This window comes from Copadichromis virginalis, linkage group LG22 (assembly GCF_057382275.1).
Source record: "Copadichromis virginalis isolate Kocher_CV1m ecotype Utaka linkage group LG22, C_Virginalis_male_GT1.1, whole genome shotgun sequence".
In the NCBI taxonomy this organism is placed as follows: domain Eukaryota; kingdom Metazoa; phylum Chordata; class Actinopteri; order Cichliformes; family Cichlidae; genus Copadichromis; species Copadichromis virginalis.
In genome coordinates this window covers 34,845,482-34,866,371 of record NC_140638.1, presented here as the reverse complement: position 1 = coordinate 34,866,371, position 20,890 = coordinate 34,845,482, and the positions used below count along the sequence as shown (strand labels likewise).

At 43.1% G+C, this 20,890-nt stretch overlaps 1 protein-coding gene across 1 annotated transcript in view; it reads left to right on the top strand.

Annotated features, from left to right (window-relative positions):
• thsd7aa (thrombospondin, type I, domain containing 7Aa) overlaps positions 1-19,908 on the top strand; it is a 180,126-nt gene extending 160,218 nt beyond the window's left edge. The window contains exons 26-28 of the mRNA XM_085445625.1: positions 390-603; positions 15,539-15,626; positions 17,748-19,908. Coding sequence (XP_085301751.1) covers positions 390-603; positions 15,539-15,626; positions 17,748-17,835 — 390 coding nt within the window. The 3' untranslated portion in view covers positions 17,836-19,908. The remainder of the gene's footprint in view (positions 1-389; positions 604-15,538; positions 15,627-17,747) is intronic.
• The last annotated feature ends 982 nt before the right edge of the window (positions 19,909-20,890 follow it).

Genomic DNA, 20,890 nt, shown 5'->3' with positions numbered 1-20,890 from the left:
TGCTTGACATCAGGCAGTGTTCTTATTACATGTTTATCAGGAAGACTTAACTTCTCTAAAACAGACTCCAAAACAACTCAAGTTAATCTGGGGATTTTCAAAAACTCATAGTTTATCAACTTTACATGTAATGCAATGAATTGGTCAGATACCAAAACCAAACCATAAAAAGGAAAAAGAAAATATAAAAATGTTGATTGATTGGTATCTGCTGTGAATAAACACCACAAAGCCGTCTTTTCTCCCTTTTTAAAGCAGTTTGAAAATTATTTGACTTCCAGAAACTTTTATTCCTTGTGTTACCTATGGCACATCTCTGCTGCTCAGAGTTTCGTTTACATAGTTTCATATAACAGATTGCATTATGAAATTTCTCTTTCCTGTTTCAGGCGGGTGTGTGCGGCTGTGAAGATGGCTACACTGAAGTGATGACATCTGATGGCTTGCTGGACCAGTGCACTGTCATTCCAGTGCTAGAGATCCCCACTGCAGGTGACAACAAGGCTGACGTTAAGACGATCCGAGGCTTCAACCCCACTCAACCTGCAGCCAGCTCACCAGGCAGGGCAGGACGCACCTGGTTCCTGCAGCCCTTTGGTCCAGGTAACAGAGCCATCTCTGTCAGGTCTATAAGAAATGAGAATATATTTAAACAAGAAGCCCATTATGTGAATGCAATGTTTAATCTCAGAAATGGTAAAATGATTTCTGTAATTTATTTATAATCTTTTATTACAGACTTTGTACTATTGTGAACCTTGAGGCTACATTGGGAATTTTTTTTTTAAACACTGAAAAATTTGGACAAATTCCAAATATTATCTTATGTTATATTCTGCTGCCCCCTGCTGATCAGATGAGGAACCGACTATAGCAGAAACCTAAGCACTGGTAGGATCAAATCAGAAGCTTCCACAGAAATATTCATTCATTCGTTTCTTTTAATGTAATTTATTGTTTCCAAAGAGGACATTTGTTCTGGACTCCAACAGGACAAGCATTACAACAACCACCACTACAAACCATTTAGAGTTATTCAGAGCATTAATCGAGCAAGTTACAAATGAATTCTTAAACCTTTTAAATTTTCAAATCTTCTGTCAGAAAGTAACAGCTCATATTGCAAGTACAGGATATGACTTAGATTGCACAAAATTCCTGTGGCTTGCTGTAATGCACACTGTTCTGATAAGGGCTGTGGGCTTTCTGGACTATAATTTTCATGGCTGCCTGCACCAATTTTAACAGCCTCCATTTTACTGAGAAATTTCCAGACCACGCTATTATTTTGTGTCTAATTATACTTATACGTGCTTAAAACAGGAAACACAAAAATGCTCAGACAGAAGCATGACTTTTTGAGAGAGCCCACCCAACCAACATGAAAACCAACATAGTTATACAACCATTTTTAAAACATTTGTGAAAAAAGAATTTTTTACCATTTAATAATAGAGCTGTGTGTCCTCTGTTTTAGCTTCTGAAAAAGGCTGGATAGTATTAAAAGCAGAGCTAAAATCAATAAAAAACGCAGCCAAGCATAAGCTGTGGGGTCTTCAGGGGGTTTTAAAACCAAGTGCATCATGCTGTTTCTAGGATCAACTGTGTTTTGAGGCTCCAAGCTGGTGTCAGCTTAGGGCAGACATAATCAGTCATTTGGTGAACAATGTCCCCTCTAATTTTTCACGTGTGTGAGCGAACACACAAACTCCCTGAGCGTCCCTTGGACCACTGTGAGCAACAGCAGACGTGTGCACTGTGGTCACGCCAGCATCCAATCCATCCAAGTCACATGTTTATTAAAGTAATCAAATTACAGCATTTATGTGAGACTACTTTTAATTAACTGCTTTAGCCCACTTACAATGAAAATAAATAAAAAATCTTGTTCATGACCTGTGTAGTATGTTAACACTATTGGAAGGAAAAATAACTTCAACTCCAATTTTGAAAACACAACTTTCTTTCTTTATTATTTATTATAAAGCTCTGACTTGTATTATGAGTCTGAGTCTGTGGTCTGGGAGAGAGTCTGTAACTCTGTCTGCAAAATACAGTAAATAATGACCAATGTTGGGTAACTAATTATATAGTTACTTCTTCAAAAAAGTAACTGAGTTTTGCAAACAACAAAGTATTTTGCAGCTGTTTACCTAAAAATGCAGCCAAGGCGTTTTTTTAAATAAACATTTCAAACTATTTACAGAACAATCAGCTGTTCTGCATCAAATCTGATGCCACACAAATTATTTGTGTCACTCCAAAAAATAATTTCTGTCCACTATGAGATGAAGGAGAACAACAGCCTGATACCTGCAGGCCTGACAGCAGCAGATGTGTCACTGCTGTAACACCTGTAACACTCAGCAGTCGCCTCGTTGTTCTGACACACAACAAAACTATTGACTACACTACACACTAACTACACACTAACTACACAAGATTTGCGCTAAATGTGCAAATCTCTCACATCTGAAACACGCCGTCACTCCTAAAACTTCCCCCGTCCTAAACAACTAAATGCCATGTTGCCATATCATTTTTTGATTGGTCCACATGGTACATTTGTCCACCAATAGGAAAGGGTGGGATTTTTTTGGTTTTGTTTTTGCTCACAGGTGGAGAGTGCTTTGAAGCGTTTTCCTTATAAAACGCCATTTTCTTCCTGCAGTAAATATAAACAACGACAGTATTCAGGAAGAAAACCAAACATTGCAGATATTTTATCATAACTCTGGTTTTACGTGGCCGATCAACACAATTTAAAAACTGGTATAAAGTCCACACTTTGTCCGTCAGTTGTTCCGTCTGTCCTGCTCACGTCTCCAATGGTTGTACACGTTGTCATTAACGTGGCTTCACTCCACATCAGCCGCTTTGCTAAAACACCGGTGTCGCACATGAGGACGCTGTCATAGCCTGTCAGCGACGTTGATTAGCTGCGTATACACGAATGTGAATCGCATCATTGGCTGGACTTTGGGATAAGTTGGCATCGTTCGGGGTCCAAGGAACCTACACACAGAAGCGAGTGTTAACACTACACTGAACAATCACAAAAGCAAACTTAGACTTAGCCGGGGCTTTCCAAACTCGGGGCATTCAACGTTCCAGCGATGAGCTGCTCCGAGCCTCAACCATAAATAGCGGCCAGGGAAAACAGGAACTAATTAGCTGCAGGTGCCGATCATCAGCGCAGATGCGTCGGCCAAAAGCGGGAGCCCAGTAATGAGTTCTGCCCAGGCAGACAGAGGAGAGCGAGCGACATGGAAAACAACAAAAACAACACTGTGGGCCAATGTGAGCCAGCTGGCGAGACAGGGGACCAACATTATATACATTATATTCTTAGTTAACAAACTTAACAAACCTGTTTTGTTTTTTTTTGCTTTTGTCTGGAATGCGCTAACTCGGGAGCAGTGTTGGCCAAATTACTTGAAAAAAGTAATCAGTACCTAATTACTGATTACTTCCCTCAAAAAGTAATCCCGTTACTTTACTGATTACTTATTTTCAAAACTAATTAGTTACTTAGTTACTTTTTAAAAACATGATTTACAACCTGAATTGGTGATCTTTCTGCCCAATTCTACTTTTTCTGCATAATCCATCATATAAAATGCATCAAGCAAACATTAAATTATTTGCACCATTCTCTGACTGGAAGAAATTTGTTTAACATTTAAACCTATTTTCTGCACATTCCAGCACTTAAAATAAAAACATTTTTTGTGTTTACACTCACTCTTTCAAATAAATGCAAGTGAAACACAGAAAATAAATAAAGTCAAAGACTCAGCGGTCCTGTTGCTCTATTTTCACCTGTAAAGCAGGAGTGGGGTAGGCGGAGGTTTACCCTGGTGCAGGTGTGCCGCGGTCAGTTGAAGAATCCGCGAGTTTCTCTGTGAGTTTCCCATTACGTCGTAGCTACTCGGTGCTTGCTCGGAAGTTTAGGGGTTTTTTTCGCTGTAAAAAGAAGTTTTCTTCCCACGCACAGCGGACACTAATGTTTTTGTCACTTTTTATGGAATCAAACTCAAAGTAAGGTCAGTACTTCCACGCTTTAAACGCTGCACGCTCATACTCTCTCCTGCACTCGATATATGATCCATTCTTGATCTGCACACAGCTGTTGTCACGAACGTGGCACTCGCTTACATCATTGTCATGAGACACTCACAAAAAAATCACGGTTTTAGTAATGCAGTAACGCAGCATGCTTACGGGAAAGTAACGGTAATCTAATTACCTCATCACATCCATGATGGCGGCGCGTGAACAACGCGAGGCTCAGTGTCTCTCCAGAATCTGCTATTTAGCAGTTTTTTATCTACTTTTAACCGGATTATTCGTCCAGAATTGCTGTGCGTTCCTGACCTACAGCAGACAAGAGCTTCTGGACATCTGGACTCATAACTCCAACAGTTTTATCGCCGATCTCCGACTCATCCCAGAGATCTCCAGAACACCGGAGGCTGCCCACTCTACCCGGCCGGGCGGAAGTGCACGCAGACGGCGCCGAGATCGTAAACAAAGGCGAGGTAGGCGCGGAGGGCTACGGGCTAAGCTAAAGCTAACACCACACCGGCTGCCTTTACCCAGTATTTTCCTCGCCAATGTCCGTTCTCTGGCAAACAAAATGGATGAGATACGGCTCTCCATCACTAACAACAGACGGATTATGGACTCAAATGTCATGTTTTTCACCGAAACATGGTTGAACAACAGCTGCCCGGACAATGCTATCGAGTTAGCAGGACGCCACACACACCGAGCCGACAGGCTAGCAGATGACTCCGGCAAGACCAGAGGTGGAGGTTTGTGCATTTATATTAACAATGCTTGGTGCATGAACTCCACTACTACTGAGAGTCACTGCTCACCTAATGCGGAGTTTTTAATGGTCAAATGCAGACCTTATTATCTCCCCAGAGAACTCACTTCGATCATACTCACTGCCGTGTATATACCCCCCGACGGTTGGCCATGAAAGAACTTTCTGCAGCCATTAACAAACACCAGAATAAACACCCCGAGGCTGCTTTTATTGTTGCTGGCGACTTCAACCACACCAACTTAAAGACAGTCCTCCCCAGATTCCACCAACATGTCTCCTGCCACACCAGAGGAGACAAGACTTTAGACCATGTGTATTCCAACCTGGCTGGAGCCTACAAAGCCACACCCCTCCCCCACATTGGACAATCGGACCATCTCTCCCTGTTCCTTACACCTAGGTATTCACCACTCATCCAACGTGTGAAACCTGCTGTGAGGACAATTAAAGTGTGGCCAGAGGGGACAGACGCAGTGCTCCAGGACAGATTTAAAAACACAGACTGGAATATGTTCACCCACACAGACCTGGACCAGTACGCCTCATCTGTACTGGATTACATCTCCGAAACCACAGACAGTGTCACCACCCAGAAACGGATCACCATGTACCCCAACCAGAAGCCTTGGATGAACCGGGATGTTCGTCTCCTCCTGAAGGCCCGCAACACCGCCTTTAGGTCAGGAGATGCACACGCCTACAGTACAGCCAGGGCTAATCTAAAGAAGGGCATCAAAAAAGCCAAACACCATTACAAAAAGAAGGTAGAAGAACACTTCTCCAACTCCAACCCCCGACGCATGTGGCAAGGACTCCAGACCATTACAGACTACAGGACCACCAAACCCTCCCCCGCATCCTCTGATGTCTCCTTCCTCTTTTTTTTTTTTTTTTTTTTTTTTTTTTGGCCTGTCCCGTTTGGCTCTTTTGCCATCAGAATTGTTGTCTAAAGGCAAAGAAAGATGCCCAACGGATTTACTTTACCAAACTGACCATCCCAGCCTTGCCGTAATGGTCCATTTGATTCACCTTTTATTGTTTATTTTATTTTCACTTACTGAATACGGGACAGACTTGACTGGGGGAAAGAAGGGGAGAAAGAAAGAGGGAAAGAGAAACAGCTGAGAAGAGGGACGGGGGAGAAGGGCAAAAGACAAAAACCAACAGAACGGGCAGAGAAAAAAAAATGCATATATCAATCACCTGGATCACCTGCTGAGAAAGAAAAAAGAAAGCAAGCAGAAGAGAACAAGAGTAATAGAATAAACAACATCACAATGATATATGGGAATATGACAGTAAATACTAAATGTTAAACATTATTGTGCAGCACATAAGATCAACAGAACACAGTGTGCTTTGAGGTAGGAGCCAAAAAGGGTGTAGTTTGTGTGTGTGATCACCCGTGTGTACACCTGTGAGCATGGACGCGCTTGTTTTTTGTTTGTTAAAAGGTTCCTTCATGTAATAATCTGCTAGAGGGTGTGGGGGGGCCACAGCCCCGTCCTCCAGGGCGTGAAGCAGGTGTGGAGGAGATCAAAACTCCAGACATCCAGAGGCCCCCAGAACACAAGAGACCAAGGAAGACCAACAGAGGGGCAGCTGTGCCACTGTCCCGGAAAGAGCTGAGGAGAGTCCCAGATGAGGGCTCACTCAGCAGCCGCGGAGCAGAAGCCAGGGGGAGTTGCAGTGACGCGCCCGTGAGCTCCGCCGGCAGCCAGCTGCGCCTGAGTGACCGAGCCCCAGGCCGAGAGGCCGGGGGCACCCCACCTCCGAAGTGGCCCGAGCGAGCCCCAGGCTCCAGGCCCCGATAAGCGGCCGCCAAGGAGTGAGCCGGTGTGTACCTGGACGCCCATCCCCGGACACAAAGAACCACCAACGCACCGATGTCTGAGGGGGTCCGCCACTGGCAGGGGAAGTGGTGGTAGGGGGAGATAGGCCTCCAAACCTTGGAGGGCCTGAGATGTCCCCAGAGAGGTGGCGCCTGACACCCAACCTGACATATAGACACAGACATACAGGCACACACAGATACAAACATCCATTCCCACCCTCATGCTCTCATATGCACTTACTCCACACTCAACCAACGTGGAGACAGACATAAAGAGACGTTGTACACACGATCACACTCCCCAAGCGTACTCTACAAACCGGGTCTAGGTACCCTTGCCCCTGGAGGGGGGAACTGCACCCAGACCCAGGTGGTGTTTCCCTTTTCCCTGCGGTGGGGGGAGGCAGACCGCCCCGACTCCGCAGCAGCAGGAAGGCTCCACACTCCAGACCGCAGTCGGACGACCAACTCCTCCTCCTAGCCCCCCCGCTCCAGCAGGTCGCAGAGAATGGGGGTGAGAGAAGACTCCAAACCTCCCTCCACCCGCTCATTGTAATGTTGATGCATGTGTATTCTAAGGTGCATTTAAAACCCAGGAGGGCTTGGAGCTACCTGCCAGAGAGCAGCAGGTAAGCGCATGGTCCCTCCTGCTAGCCCTCAATGTCTACGTGTATTTAAAATTGAGAGGTGGGCAACGATGCCAGGGGTGGGGTGTACACCCTGATGGTACTTTGGACTCCGTGTATCGTGCCCACCCCCAAGATCCTATATGTATGTGTAATGAGAGTGTGAGTAATGTGAATGTCTAAGTTGTGGGATAAAATTGAGGCAGAGGCAGCCAGAAGGGGACAGAGGGGGGGGTAGCCTCCTCTGCACCCTGGTGACATATCCCTACTCCAAGGCCCTGCATGTGTGGGTGGTTGTGGTGAAGCGGGAAGAGGGAGGCAGCTGGAGATGGGGAGGGAAGGAAGGGAGGGGCAAGTGACCCCTCCCTGGGGCCAGCTCCCCCGCTGACCCCAGTAGGCACCCCCATACTCCGCGACCCGCCAGGGAAAGGGGGCCCAGGCCCATCCAGACCGGGCCCAGTGCAGCAGCGCCGCCCGGCCCCACAGAGCCCGGGACAGTCCACCCAACCCCACCACAGAGAAAACTGCACCCACCCCACCATCCACTCATCTTCCAGACTACATAAGACAATAAACACCCAGGCTGAGATCTTCCTCCACCTCTCCTGTATCTCCCCCTCCTGGAGAGGGAGCTCCTGAGGAGAGGAAAGCTCCTGCAAGATGTGACAATCTCCCCCACCAGTTGAAGAGCCCCCCAGGTGGCTCGACGCACCGGCGGCACCCTGCTCCAGGGCTGGGCCCCCATGCACCCACCCGCCCACAACCCCGGCAACACACCAACCAGGACCCAAGCCCCCGAGGCCCGGTCCGGGTCCCAGCCCAGAGACGGAGCGCCCCCAGAACCTCACGCCCATCCCGGACCCACCCAGGGGCAGCCAGGCTACCAGGTCAGTAACCCACGTCCGTCAGCACAGACCCTCCCCTAGCCCCGCTGCACGCAGCCGCGAGGAAACAGTCACCTGAGAGCCAACAGAGCCCCTAACCGGACATGACCGCTACCCGGGTTGAGCCCCCCAAGGAAGATGCCTCCGGGGAACCCCCCGACGCCCTAAGCCTGTCCCTACCCCCACACCAATCACAACAGTGAAGGCGGGACCAAACTATGACCCCCCACCCCCACTAGGTGATGGAGCTGATCAAAGGAGCCCAGAGCAATTGATCTGATGTGGTGGCAGAGGCTGTATCAAGACTAATGTAATCTAATAGATAATTTCTATATTGGTTAGAATTAAGATTATTTTTATTTTTCCAGTTCATGAGGACTGTTTTCTTGGCTATGCATAGGGCAGTGAAAACCATATGGGCGATATTCTTTTCTGAAGTGACATTATCTAAGCTGCCCAACAAACACACTAAGGGGGAAGTTGGAATGTTACATTTCAGACACTTCGATAAGTCTTCACATATCTCGCGCCAAAACTTCTGAACTGGTGGACAGAACCAAAGAGCGTGGATATAATTGTCCGGTGAATTGGTTTGGCAGTGTGAGCAGTTGTTGGTAGACGAAAAGCCCATCTTGAACATCCGATGACCTGTATAGTGCACTCTATGTAATATTTTGTATTGAATTAATTGAAGACTGGGATTTCTAATTAGATGAAAGGTTTTTAAGCAAATCTGAGACCAGAAGTTTAGGTCTAAGTTAACTGATAAATCCGCTTCCCATTTTGCAATAGGAAGTGATATTGATTCATCTGTTTTAGAAAGCATTCTGTATATTTTGGATAGTAATTTGGGGGGTTTAAGAGTAAGAAATTGAACCACACTTGGTGGTGTTTGTAGTTCAACTTGACCCGGTTTAAATTTCTTTTTTACTATGGATTTAATTTGTTGATATTCTAAAAATCTTTTCTTGTTGATCCCATATTGTGTAACTAGTCCGTCAAATGAAATAAATTCTGTTCCTTCTAGTATATGTTCTAAATATTTGATTCCTTTACCACTCCAATCTGAAAAGTTTATCATATTATTGTTTTGTAATATGTCAGGGTTGTTCCAGATAGGTGTACGTTTGCATGGGATTAATGAAGACGCCGTCAATTTTAGAAACTCCCACCATGCTGTCAGAGAAGAGCTGATGTTGATGCTTTTAAAGCATTCATGTCGTTGGATGTTTGAGCTGATAAATGGTAGGTCTGAGATCTCTAGATTATTGCAGAGTGCTTGTTCTACATCTAGCCAAGGTTCATCTAAGAGGGTGTGTTTTAGCCATCCTGAGATAAACTGAAGCCTGTTGGCTAAGAAGTAGTGCTGAAAGTTAGGCAGTTCTAGTCCTCCTTTATCCTTGGTCTTTTGTAGTGTTTTTAAGCTTATACGTGGGGGTTTATTTTTCCAAAGGAATTTGGACATACATGAATCTAGAGATCTGAACCAATCTTGTGGCGGTTTAGTTGGGATCATTGAGAATAAATAATTTATTTTTGGTAAGACCATCATTTTTATAGCGGCAACCCTTCCCATGAGTGATATGGGTAGACATTTCCATCTAGCCAGATCATCTTCTACCTTCTTTAAAAGTGGGATATGGTTTAATTTAGTTAGATCTGCAAGCTTGGGAGAAACATTAATACCTAAATATTTTATATTTCCCGATTGCAGTGGTGTAGAAGAGGAATTATGGAAGGAGCAATTAATCGGTAGGACTGTAGATTTTGACCAGTTAATTGAGTAATCTGATATTCTTGCAAAATAGTTTATCAATTCAATCACCCCAGAGATATTGGTTTGTGAATTTTGGAGAAAGAGTAACACATCATCCGCATAAAGGCTGATTTTATGTTCCACGTTCTTGCATTTTATGCCCTTAATTACTGAATTCTGTCTAATTGCTGCTGCTAGTGGTTCAATAAAAATTGCAAATAGTGAAGGGGAGAGTGGGCATCCCTGCCTGGTGCCCCTCAAGAGACAGAAGCTGGAGGATGTCTGGTCATTTGTTCTAACACAAGCTGTTGGGGAATTATATAATATTTTTAACCAGTTTATGAAAGAGGATCCAAAACCAAATTTGTGTAAAGTTGCAAATAGAAATTTCCAGTTAACTCTGTCAAATGCTTTTTCTGCGTCTAAAGAGAATATTGTAGTTTCTAGGTTTTTACTGTATGAGTAGTCTATCAAATTAAGTAATCTACGTGTATTTGTTGATGAGTGCCTACCTTTTATGAAACCAGTTTGGTCAGGATGAATTAAGAGGGGGGTTATTTTCTCCAGTCTCTTTGAGAGAGCTTTGCAGATTATTTTAAGGTCTACATTTATAAGGGATATTGGACGTTAGCTTGAGGGATATACAGGGTCTTTGCCTGGTTTTAGCAGGAGATTAATGTTTGCAGAATTCATATTTGATGGAAGTCTGCCCTTTTCTTTAATTTCCAACAACGTTCTGTAGAAAACTGGTGCTAGAATCGACCAGAATTCTTTGTAGAATTCTGCAGGAAAGCCATCTGGACCTGGAGCCTTATTATTGTGCATACTTATCAGGGCTTCCTGGAGTTCACCTGGTGTCAGTGGTGAATCCAGTGCCATTGCTTGAGTGTCCAATAATTTTGGAAGAGTTATGTTGTCCAAAAACTGATCAATTTCTTTTTTAGATGGGTTTATTTGTGGTGAATACAACGTTTTATAGAAATCCCTGAAAATGTTGTTTATTTGTATCGGTTCATATAATGTGTTCCCAGATGAATCTTGAACAGCACATATAGTTGTTTTTTCTTTATTTATTTTTAGCTGGTTTGCTAGAAATTGACCGGATTTATTACCATGTTCATAATTTTGTAGGCGTAGTCTTTGTACTAAGAATTTTGTTTTTTTATCAATTATCTCATTTAATTCTAGTTTTGTTTTGCGTATTTTGTTCAATGTTTCCTGATCTTGGTGGGACGCGTAGGCTTCTTCTAGTGATTTGATGTTTTTTTCTAATTCCTGATGTCTCCTTCCTCAACGAGCTCAACAACTTTTATGCTCGTTTTGAGCGAGGGAACCCCACAACCACAACCAAAGCAGACGTGACGCCAGACCACCAACCTCTGACTCTCTCCCCCACCGATGTAGGAGCGGTGCTGAGCAGGATCAATGTCCACAAGGCTGCAGGTCCCGATGGCATCCCCGTGCGTGTTCTCAGAGCGTGTTCTGAGGAGCTTGCAGGAGTGCTGACAGACATATTCAACCTGTCCTTGGCCCACGCTGTGGTACCGGCCTGCTTCAAATCCACCTCCATCGTCCCGATACCCAAAAACTCCAACCCATCTTGCCTCAGTGACTACCGCCCAGTAGCACTCACCCCCATCATCACTAATTGCTTAGAGCAGCTGGTCCTAGCACACTTCAAATCCTGTCTCCCCCCCCACCCTGGACCCCCACCAATTCGCATACCGCCAGAACAGGAGCACAGAGGATGCAGTCTCCATCGCACTGCACTCTGTCCTCTCACACCTGGACAACAACAACACCTACGCCAGAATGCTGTTTATAGACTTCAGTTCAGCATTCAATACAATCCACCCCTCACAACTCATCAGGAAACTGACAGACCTGGGCATCAGTTCCCTCATCTGCAAATGGTTACTGGACTTCCTGACCAACCGCCCCCAACATGTCCGGCTGGATAACCGCTGCTCATCTACCATCACAATGAACACCGGTGTACCACAAGGCTGTGTGATGAGCCCTTTCCTCTACTCCCTCTTCACCCACGACTGCAGACCTGCTGATGGTTCCAACACCATCATTAAGTTTGCAGATGACACCACGGTGATTGGCCTCATCAGTGACAACGATGAGGCCGCCTACAGGGAGGAGGTGGATCGTCTGGCTGAGTGGTGCGACACAAACAACCTGCTGCTTAACACCGAGAAGACCAAGGAGCTCATCGTGGACTACAGGAGGAATGCTGACCCACATCCACCCATCCACATTAAGGGGACGGCTGTGGAGCGTGTGAGCAGCTTCAAGTTCCTGGGAGTCCACATCTCCGAGGATCTCACCTGGACGACCAACTGCTCCAAGCTGGTCAAGAAGGCTCACCAGCGCCTCTTCTTCTTGAGGACTCTGAGGAAGAACCACCTGTCCTCAGACATTCTGGTGAACTTCTATCGCTGCACCATCGAGAGCATCCTGACCAACTGTATAACAGTCTGGTACGGGAACTGCTCTGCCTCGGACCGGAAGGCGTTGCAGAGGGTCGTGAAAACTGCCCAGCGCATCGCCGGAGCACCACTTCCTGCCATAAAAGACATCTACAGGAAGCGGTGTCTGACAAGGGCTGGGAAAATCATCAGAGACCCCAGTCACCCATCACATGGACTCTTCACCCTCCTGCCCTCTGGGAGGCGCTACAGGAGCCTCTGGACTAAGACCACCAGGTACAGGAACAGCTTCTTCCCCACAGCTGTCAGACTCCTGAACTCTGCCTCCTGACATCTGACCCACGTTAACTCATGGACTGAACATACACACACACACACAATGGACAACTGTACCCTCAAACACACAATAATAACATGGAGTGAACCACCACTCACAACCACTAGCACTTTATATAGCCTCTGTAGAAATGATCCACACCCTCACTTACCTTAACTGCACTACTGTATAGCCCTGTGTAAACAATCATTCTGTACATACGATAATTTTTAACCCTACAACTGTTTACAACTTGCATAGTTCCCATTTCTGTATAGCTGTATATCTCAGATTCCTGTAAAGTTATTTATTTCATATTCTGTATAGTTTTTCATATTTATATCCTGTCCATATCCTGTACATAGCTTGTACTCACTACAGCCTGTACATACTTATAGTTATAGAATATTCACAACATACTTCATACCGTGTACATTATAACATAATAGACCCATTTCTGTAATATACTTACATATCTATATTATTGCTAATATATATTGTAATATATCTATATCACTAAGCACTTCTGGATGGATGCAAACTGCATTTCGTTGCCCTGTACCTGTGCATGTGCAATGACAATAAAGTTGAATTCTATTCTATTCTATTCTATTTTTTGCAATAGTAATCCCTTACTTTATGCATTACTTGAAAAAAGTAATCGGATTACAGTACTGCCCATCTCTGCTCGGGAGTGACCTCAGGTATCTGGAACACGGCATTATTACTTTTTACATTAAATGGTTTGATTTGACCTGATGAAGAGGTTGTAAAGTCCGGTTTATGCTAATGGGTGTCAATACAACCATGCAAATTATTATTGGACTAAAACATCTGTGATGAAAAATAACAAGCCAACATTTTCCTTCTGTTAACACCGAGCAAGCTTTGTGTTAACGCTTTCAGCACAGCCAGGATTTCTCTGTTATCTGGATTCACTTACCCTAACACTGCCGATCAGAGGCCTGTACTACGAAGCGGGATTTTGGGTTATCCAGGTCACATCAGGGTTAACCCATGCTGCACACCTAACCTGCTCTGGAGCAGGTTAAGATCCAGATTACAGATCAAAAGTGTCATTGTGGTGGAACCAGCTCCTCAATAAAGGAAGTCTGGATGAGCTCACTGTTTAACCTCTGATCCTATGAGTATTACCCAGCAGGCACTGCAGAGTTCAGATGAAGCCGATCTGTGAGACTCAGCCAGCACTAACTGCGTCTGTTATCCAGGTGGCTACCCTGCCTCCTCTGATAAAATCTGGGAACCCGAGTAGCATTAAAGGTCCGATACCGGCCGCACCAGTGCTCCTGCTCTGCTGTCACAGACACTAGTCTTTTGGCTGAATGAACGCTGGCGCATCTGGCTGCCGCTGCTCACCGATTTATTCTCGTTGTTATTTGTTTTTATTTTGTTTTAAAGTTATTGATGACAACTTGACTGAAGTATTTTAAGCGTATTTAAAGCACAATCCTGTTTTGACTTGCTTTTGCAATATTTGCGGGTTTTTACTGCTCGCACTCCAGCTGCCTGCTCGGTCTTTTACCCTCATGGCCTTTTCCAACTGTCTACATTCAGCGGCAGCCCTGATCAAGATGTGGATCCACAGGGTGTCTGTGTGATCCGTGCTCACCTGGGTTGTTTTCGTTCCATCGCTCGTCACCCAGCGACAGCTCTACTTCAGTACTCTGAACTTCTGCAACTCCGCTTCCTAACTCTCTACCTGTGGCGCTTTACTTTCTTAATTGCCCCTTGGAGATAAATTAAGCCTTTCTGATTCTGATTTAACTCTATCCAGACATCGCTTTCAAGCCCCGCCACACGTACATTCACCGAGGGCTTCAGCGAAACTTCAATACCAATGACACTAACTCAATAGTGTCCAGTCCATCTGGTCCAAAACTCGTCGTCATCCCTGGAAAACTGACCGGACTGTTGACCACAATGTGCTGGCACACCTTGTTAGGTCGGCTAAGCCTGGCATCGTAATTCCAGCATCAACTTCTGTCTTTTAAACATTCGCTCTTACCGGTAAGGGACATCTTGTCCAGGATCTCCTCTCTTGGACTTTCTTTGCTTGACTGAAACGTGGAAACAGCCTAATGATTTTGTTTCACTTAATGACTCTACTCCATCTGAATTTGTTTACATCTGTCAATCTCGCAACTCTGGGAGGGGCGGCGGCCTCGTGATAATTCACCACAAGCACTGGAAAGTTCTCCCTGTCTCTTCCCCACCCTTCCACTCATTTGAATACATCGCAGTACAGCTCCTTGTATATACTCCCACCACCTAAGCCAAATAAGGAATTTTTAAATGACTTTGCTGCTGAAGGCTTTTCAGGGAGTTTTTAGGACATCCTGATAATAATGAATTGCAGTCGTCCAGCCTGGAAGTAATAAATGCATGAACTAGTTTTTCAGCGTCACTCTGAGACAGGATATTTCTAACTTTAGAGATGTATGAGGTATACAAGTAAAACACAGAGGTGGTGGTGTGAGCTTTCTTTTCTTTTCTTTTCTGTCATTATTCACATTGTAATTGGAGTGGTTATTCTGCCGGAGCTGACCGAGGGTGAGCTATGTTGGCAAAAGATAGGGGAAGTAATAATAAAATAAAAAAAAAAGAAGAAGAAAAGGAATAGAATGAGAGAGAGAGAAAAAAGGGAGGGCTGATAACCCAATATTAGGTTTAGAGGGCTCCTTTGCAGATAACCCTAGATAAACTTTTTCATTTAATAAAGGAAGTCATAATTTAATAACTGCATTTTGTATTTACTCGGGTCACCTTTGTCTAAATAAAACTGTCCAATCGTAAGTGCTGACCATTGCTGTCTATGTGTCTCTGCAGATGGGAAGCTGAAAACCTGGGTGTATGGAGTAGCAGCAGGAGCATTTGTGCTGCTTGTCTTTATAATCTCCATGACATACTTAGCATGGTAAAGTAACACATCTGAAATATGTTCTGACTTCATCATCAATTTGATTTTTTTCCCTCATGATGTCAATAATGTACATTAAGTGATGTGATGGAGATCACCATGAAAGAAAGTCAAATTAAAATGTAGTTCACTAATTAGCAATTAGTGATTTTGTACTGTGTCTCATAAAGTTTAGGACTAAATGAAATAGAATCCTAAAAAATCAAAGTGGGACGAGTCACAGGGAGTCAAATCCGTAGCGGGTGAGCATTTTCAGTGTACTGTGAGTGTGCACTGTCATGATGAAGCACCCATCTGCTATTGCAGATTGGATGTTGCAAAAGAATCTGAACATCCTGCAACAATCTTACAACTTTTTTGATTATTTTTGATGTTGGGAATGTCACACATTGGCCAGTTTGGCGACCATAAGGACGAGTCAGTAAGGATTTTTCTTTTTTAAATAATGGCTCTGACATCATGTTCACTGATCAGATAGCAATTTGTTTTTAACAACCAATTGTCTACCTGATCACTGAGCCATACTAAGCTCAAAAGTCAGAGTCCGATCTATTGGTAAATGGTAAATGGCCTGTATTTGTATAGCACTTTACTTAGTCCCTATGGACCCCAAAGCGCTTTACACTACATTCACACACTGTTGACGACAAGCTACATTGTAGCCACAGCTGCCCTGGGGCGCACTGACAGAGGCGAGTCAGTGCGCCTATTAAATCAACGACACGTCAACAGACTTCTTAGATTTCGGTTTTCATGTAGAATGAAGTGTAACGCCTGTCTTCCATCTTGCATTGTCTATTTAAAGGCCATATTATGAAAAAAAAGCATCATCCAATAAAATGACATGGGATCTGACCTCCATCACAACACTGCTCACAATTATTTCTTCATTTGTTTTTGTTTTTCATTTTTCTGTTTCCCTTATCATTTGTTCCTTCTTGTCTTGTCTTGTCCCTTTTTTCTTTCTACCCTCTCACACTCTATTTAGTTGTTGTGGTTGTTGCCTTTGCTGCAAGTCAAGCTCCAACTCCCCCTCAGACAGGATTTATTGGATGGAGCAAAACAGCTGCACTTATACCTGTCCTGCCTGCCAGAAACTAGAGCAAGAGGAGTTAAAGTGGTGCAACAAACAGCAACCGCAGCTGCAGGAAAAGCAACAGCAATATGAGGCACAGCTCTCAAAGCCTCCATCATCACAACAACATCCAGAGCTACAGCACTCACTGCCACACCCAGCTCCATTTGAAACTCTTATCACGTAGTCAAGGCCTTACTTAACTCCTTTTATTCTCTACGACATGTGACATGTTCCCAAACATCCAGATTGCTTGTTCAATCATTTCAGTGGATCACCTACTAGAGGTGAGAAAACCAAAAAGCTGCTGATTTGACAGCAAAAAGTTGAAAAGTTGACCTTGTGGTGAAAATATTGAATCATATTTGTACAAGTTTATTAGTTGAATTAAGTCTTGGTTAAACAATTTCAATTCAGTTCACTTCAGTTTTATTAATATAGCAACAATTCAAAACAACACTCGCCTCGAGGTGCTTTATATTGCAAGGTAAAGACCCCAACAATCAGACCATTTGGTATGAGCATGCACTTGACCACAGTGGGAAGGAAAAACTCCCTTTCAATATGAAGAAACCTCTGGAAATGTAGAATTTCAACTTCTCTCATATTGCAGAGCAAATGCAATATCACAGTTTTTGCACATTTTAATGTTTATTTTAAGTTAATATTACCAGGACTGTAACCAAAGTTTAGAAAATAGTGATGTGGTAATGTATCAATGTGTAGCACCTGTGCTCAGTGACCAGTGGAAAACGCTAAACGTTGTCCCAGAGTTATAATAACTCTGAAGCCAATTTTGAAAACTATAAAGGACTTTATTTTGTACAGCTCTCCTCTTTAGCAACAGTGTATAAATGAGGAGGGACAGCTGAAGACTGATGGATAAACTTCCAAAGACAGTGATGTTGTTTTTAGGGCAGATATGACAGAAACACAGAATCATGTCTCGTATGTAACAGGTTGGTCATGAGTGGAAGTTACTGTCAGGTGGCTGCTATCAGATTGTCTTACTGTTCCTCACCTGTTCTTTGTTTGTTCTGTAGCAAAAAGCCAAAGAAGCCACAGAGACGCCAGATGAACAACAGACTGAAGCCTTTGACTCTGGCTTACGATGGAGATGCAGACATGTAGAAGTCTTCCTGCTCAACGTACAAACATTTGTCTTCTTTCAGAACTTACGGCATCGCCGTGGAAACCCTTTGATATCAGCGCCAATGCTGAGACTCGTTCACATGCAAAAGAAGAACCTCAAAGATCAAGACTGACCACATTCATTAGCAGCCTAGTTTTCCCCATCTGTTTTTAAATGTTCATTTTGGCATTTATTTCACAAGAGCCTTCATGGATTCTTTGTTTCCTGCTGAAAGTCCTCCTTTGCTTCTTTGCCATCTACCACTGCCCAAAATATTCAAACAACAGTCACTGAATAGTGTCTCCGCAGAACAAATACTTCTGTGAAAATCATTCCCTCATTTTTTTCACTGCTCAGTGACATTGCCTTGATATCACTTGTTCTGTGTCAAATGAACATTCGGAGGCCTGAGTGTCATTATGGCTTCGGTGCATCTCACAAGAAACAATATGACGAGGAGACAAAAAGGAGCTTAATAAATCCCAGAGACAGCATCACTTCTGCCTGCCTGTCCCTTCTCCATTTTTCAGGGATAATTTTGCACTATATTAGTGCAGCATGATATGTACTTAGGTCTAGGTATGCCTGTCTCAATACAGATGTTGTAGAAATGTACAGAAGAAGGCTTTTTGCAAACGAAAACTCACCAATGTTTGTAATTATTTTTCTTCTATTGCCTCTTTTTACATGATTTGATGGGACTTTGTGTAAATAGGATTTTTTTAATGTGGTCTCAACTTTATCTTTCTATTATGTCTAGCTAAATGTTCCAAACTCTGCCAGTTAATCTCTGACATTTTTTTTACTAATTGTAACAAACTTTTTAATTTCAATTTAATTTATATAGTGCCAAATCACAACTTCAAGGCGCTTTATATTATAAGATAAAGACCCTACAATCAAACCAAAACCTTTGAACAAGCACTTGTTGACAGTGGGGAGGAAAAACTCCCTTTTAACAGGAATAAACCTCTGACAGAACAGGCTCAGGGAGGGGCGGCCAAATTTCAGAACCAGTTGGGGGTTGTGTGATTTTATCTTTGTAAATACGTAACATACATCAAAATCTTCTGTGGAAAATTCAAACATCATGAAAGCCTTTAGATTATTACATGGAAAGAACAAAGAAAAAGTCTAAAAAAACTAAACATGGAAGATAAGTTCATCATCAAATTGTTTCTTTCATCCCCAAGAACTCTCAGTTGAGTCCATCTAAGAAATATTATATTTAACACCAAATTTTTGACTTTAGCGCTGTTTGTTTGTTTGTTTGTTTTTAATTCATTATTGAAAATAATGGCTTTACCAGTGGCTACTAACTTTGGACCACTTGTTATTTACTTACGATCAGCTACAAGTGTACATCTTTAAGCTTGGTTCTGCACCAGTTATGTGGTGAATTTGGGAATCTCTCAGCCTGGCTTTTTTCTGATATGTAGCTTAAAAATATTATTTATCCTCAAAAATAATTTATTGGAATTTTTTTTCTGTGGTTCTTCTCTTAAAGTCTTCTGTATACCTTTGATTTTTGACTCATTTTGAATTTGACCTCTGCCAGCCGATATTGCCTCTCCAGTGTAATGTTCATTGTCCATCAGTTTATGGAGTCTTCAGCAATGTTGAAAACTAATTGGTCTTTCAGCCCTTGAACTTTCTGTATCAGAGGATGATGTCAGAACCTTTCCAGCTTTTCTATTGTTTTCAAAGACTTTAGGAAGAATAATTGTGTAGAAATGTTTAAAAGTGAAAATGGCTGAAGTAAGCTGAAGGTCCAGTCACTCAGAATGGATAGTGTTGTATTTATTAGTACTGAGACATTGCCGGAAAATGGCAGTTTAATATTCTGTGGAGTTTGTTGGTAGTAAATCAGTGGAATGTTTAATTTATATTTCTTGGAAAATGATTTGTAAATAAAATTCTTTTTAAAAAAAAAAGAAAAGAAAAGAAACAAACTTGGAAGTGTGAATGTGGGTGCGCTAAACATGATAAGCTTGTGACAAATAAGTCAAGTTTTCCTACTGTTTGTTTGTATGTATTTGAGTAATTGCTGATAATAAACAATGGAAATATTATTCTAATTCTTTTAATAACATATTAAATCATGCAAATTGCAGTACAGGTATTCACACGAGGTTCAAATAAGTTGGTCTTTGGTTTAGGGCTTTACCTGACAGTCATTACAAATATAAGTCTGTAGATAACTGGAATTAAGTAATGTAGCACACAGAATAACTGAATCATCATTGTTGACTTTTTTCTTTTTCTTTATAATTATCAAGAGGGGAAAAAAACCTCACTGTCCCCAACCAGCTTCTCTTCTGGGCAGATGCCAAAGATTTCAGAGTCCATCAGGAGAGACAATCTCTTATGTGTGTCCTAGGTCTGTACCTGCTTTCTCCCGCTTGAACATGCTGGAAACACCTCACCTCAGAGCCGTCCAGGAGGCATTCTAGTCAGACGCCATCACCACCACCTAAACTGTTGCTTCCGATGTGGAGGAGTAGTAGCTCTATTCTCAAATCTACTCAAGTTCCTCAACCCATCTCTAAGGGAGTGGTCAGACTCTTGGGAGGAAGCTCTTATCTGCTGCTTGATTTCATTCCTTTTTTTTTAAGAACTATAGCTTGTGGTCATAGGTGCTTTACCACAAAAGATTATCAGCCCTTTTGTCATTCTCAGTCACAAAAGGACTCAGTAGATCTAAGGTTAGGTGACAGTCAGGAGTCCTTATTATTTTCCAGTCTGAAGTACTTCACTCTTTAAAGCACAGATTTTTTAAAGCACTGACATGTGTTATCCTGCTGCTGAATCCTTCTCTACGAAGTTGGAAACCTGAGGTTGGAGCATGTCGATGAAGGGTGAAGTCTGAGTACTACCATGCCCCCACCACAACAAAAGAAAAGCACCAATTTAATGTATTTGACAAAGAGTAACATAAGAGTAACATAATTCAATTCAAATCAGGCAAATGGGAACCATGAAGAGGCCGCTAGGAAAGCTGCAACCACCAAGTACCTGCAGAGGGTCAGGCAAGTCCTGAGAAGTTGGCTGAAT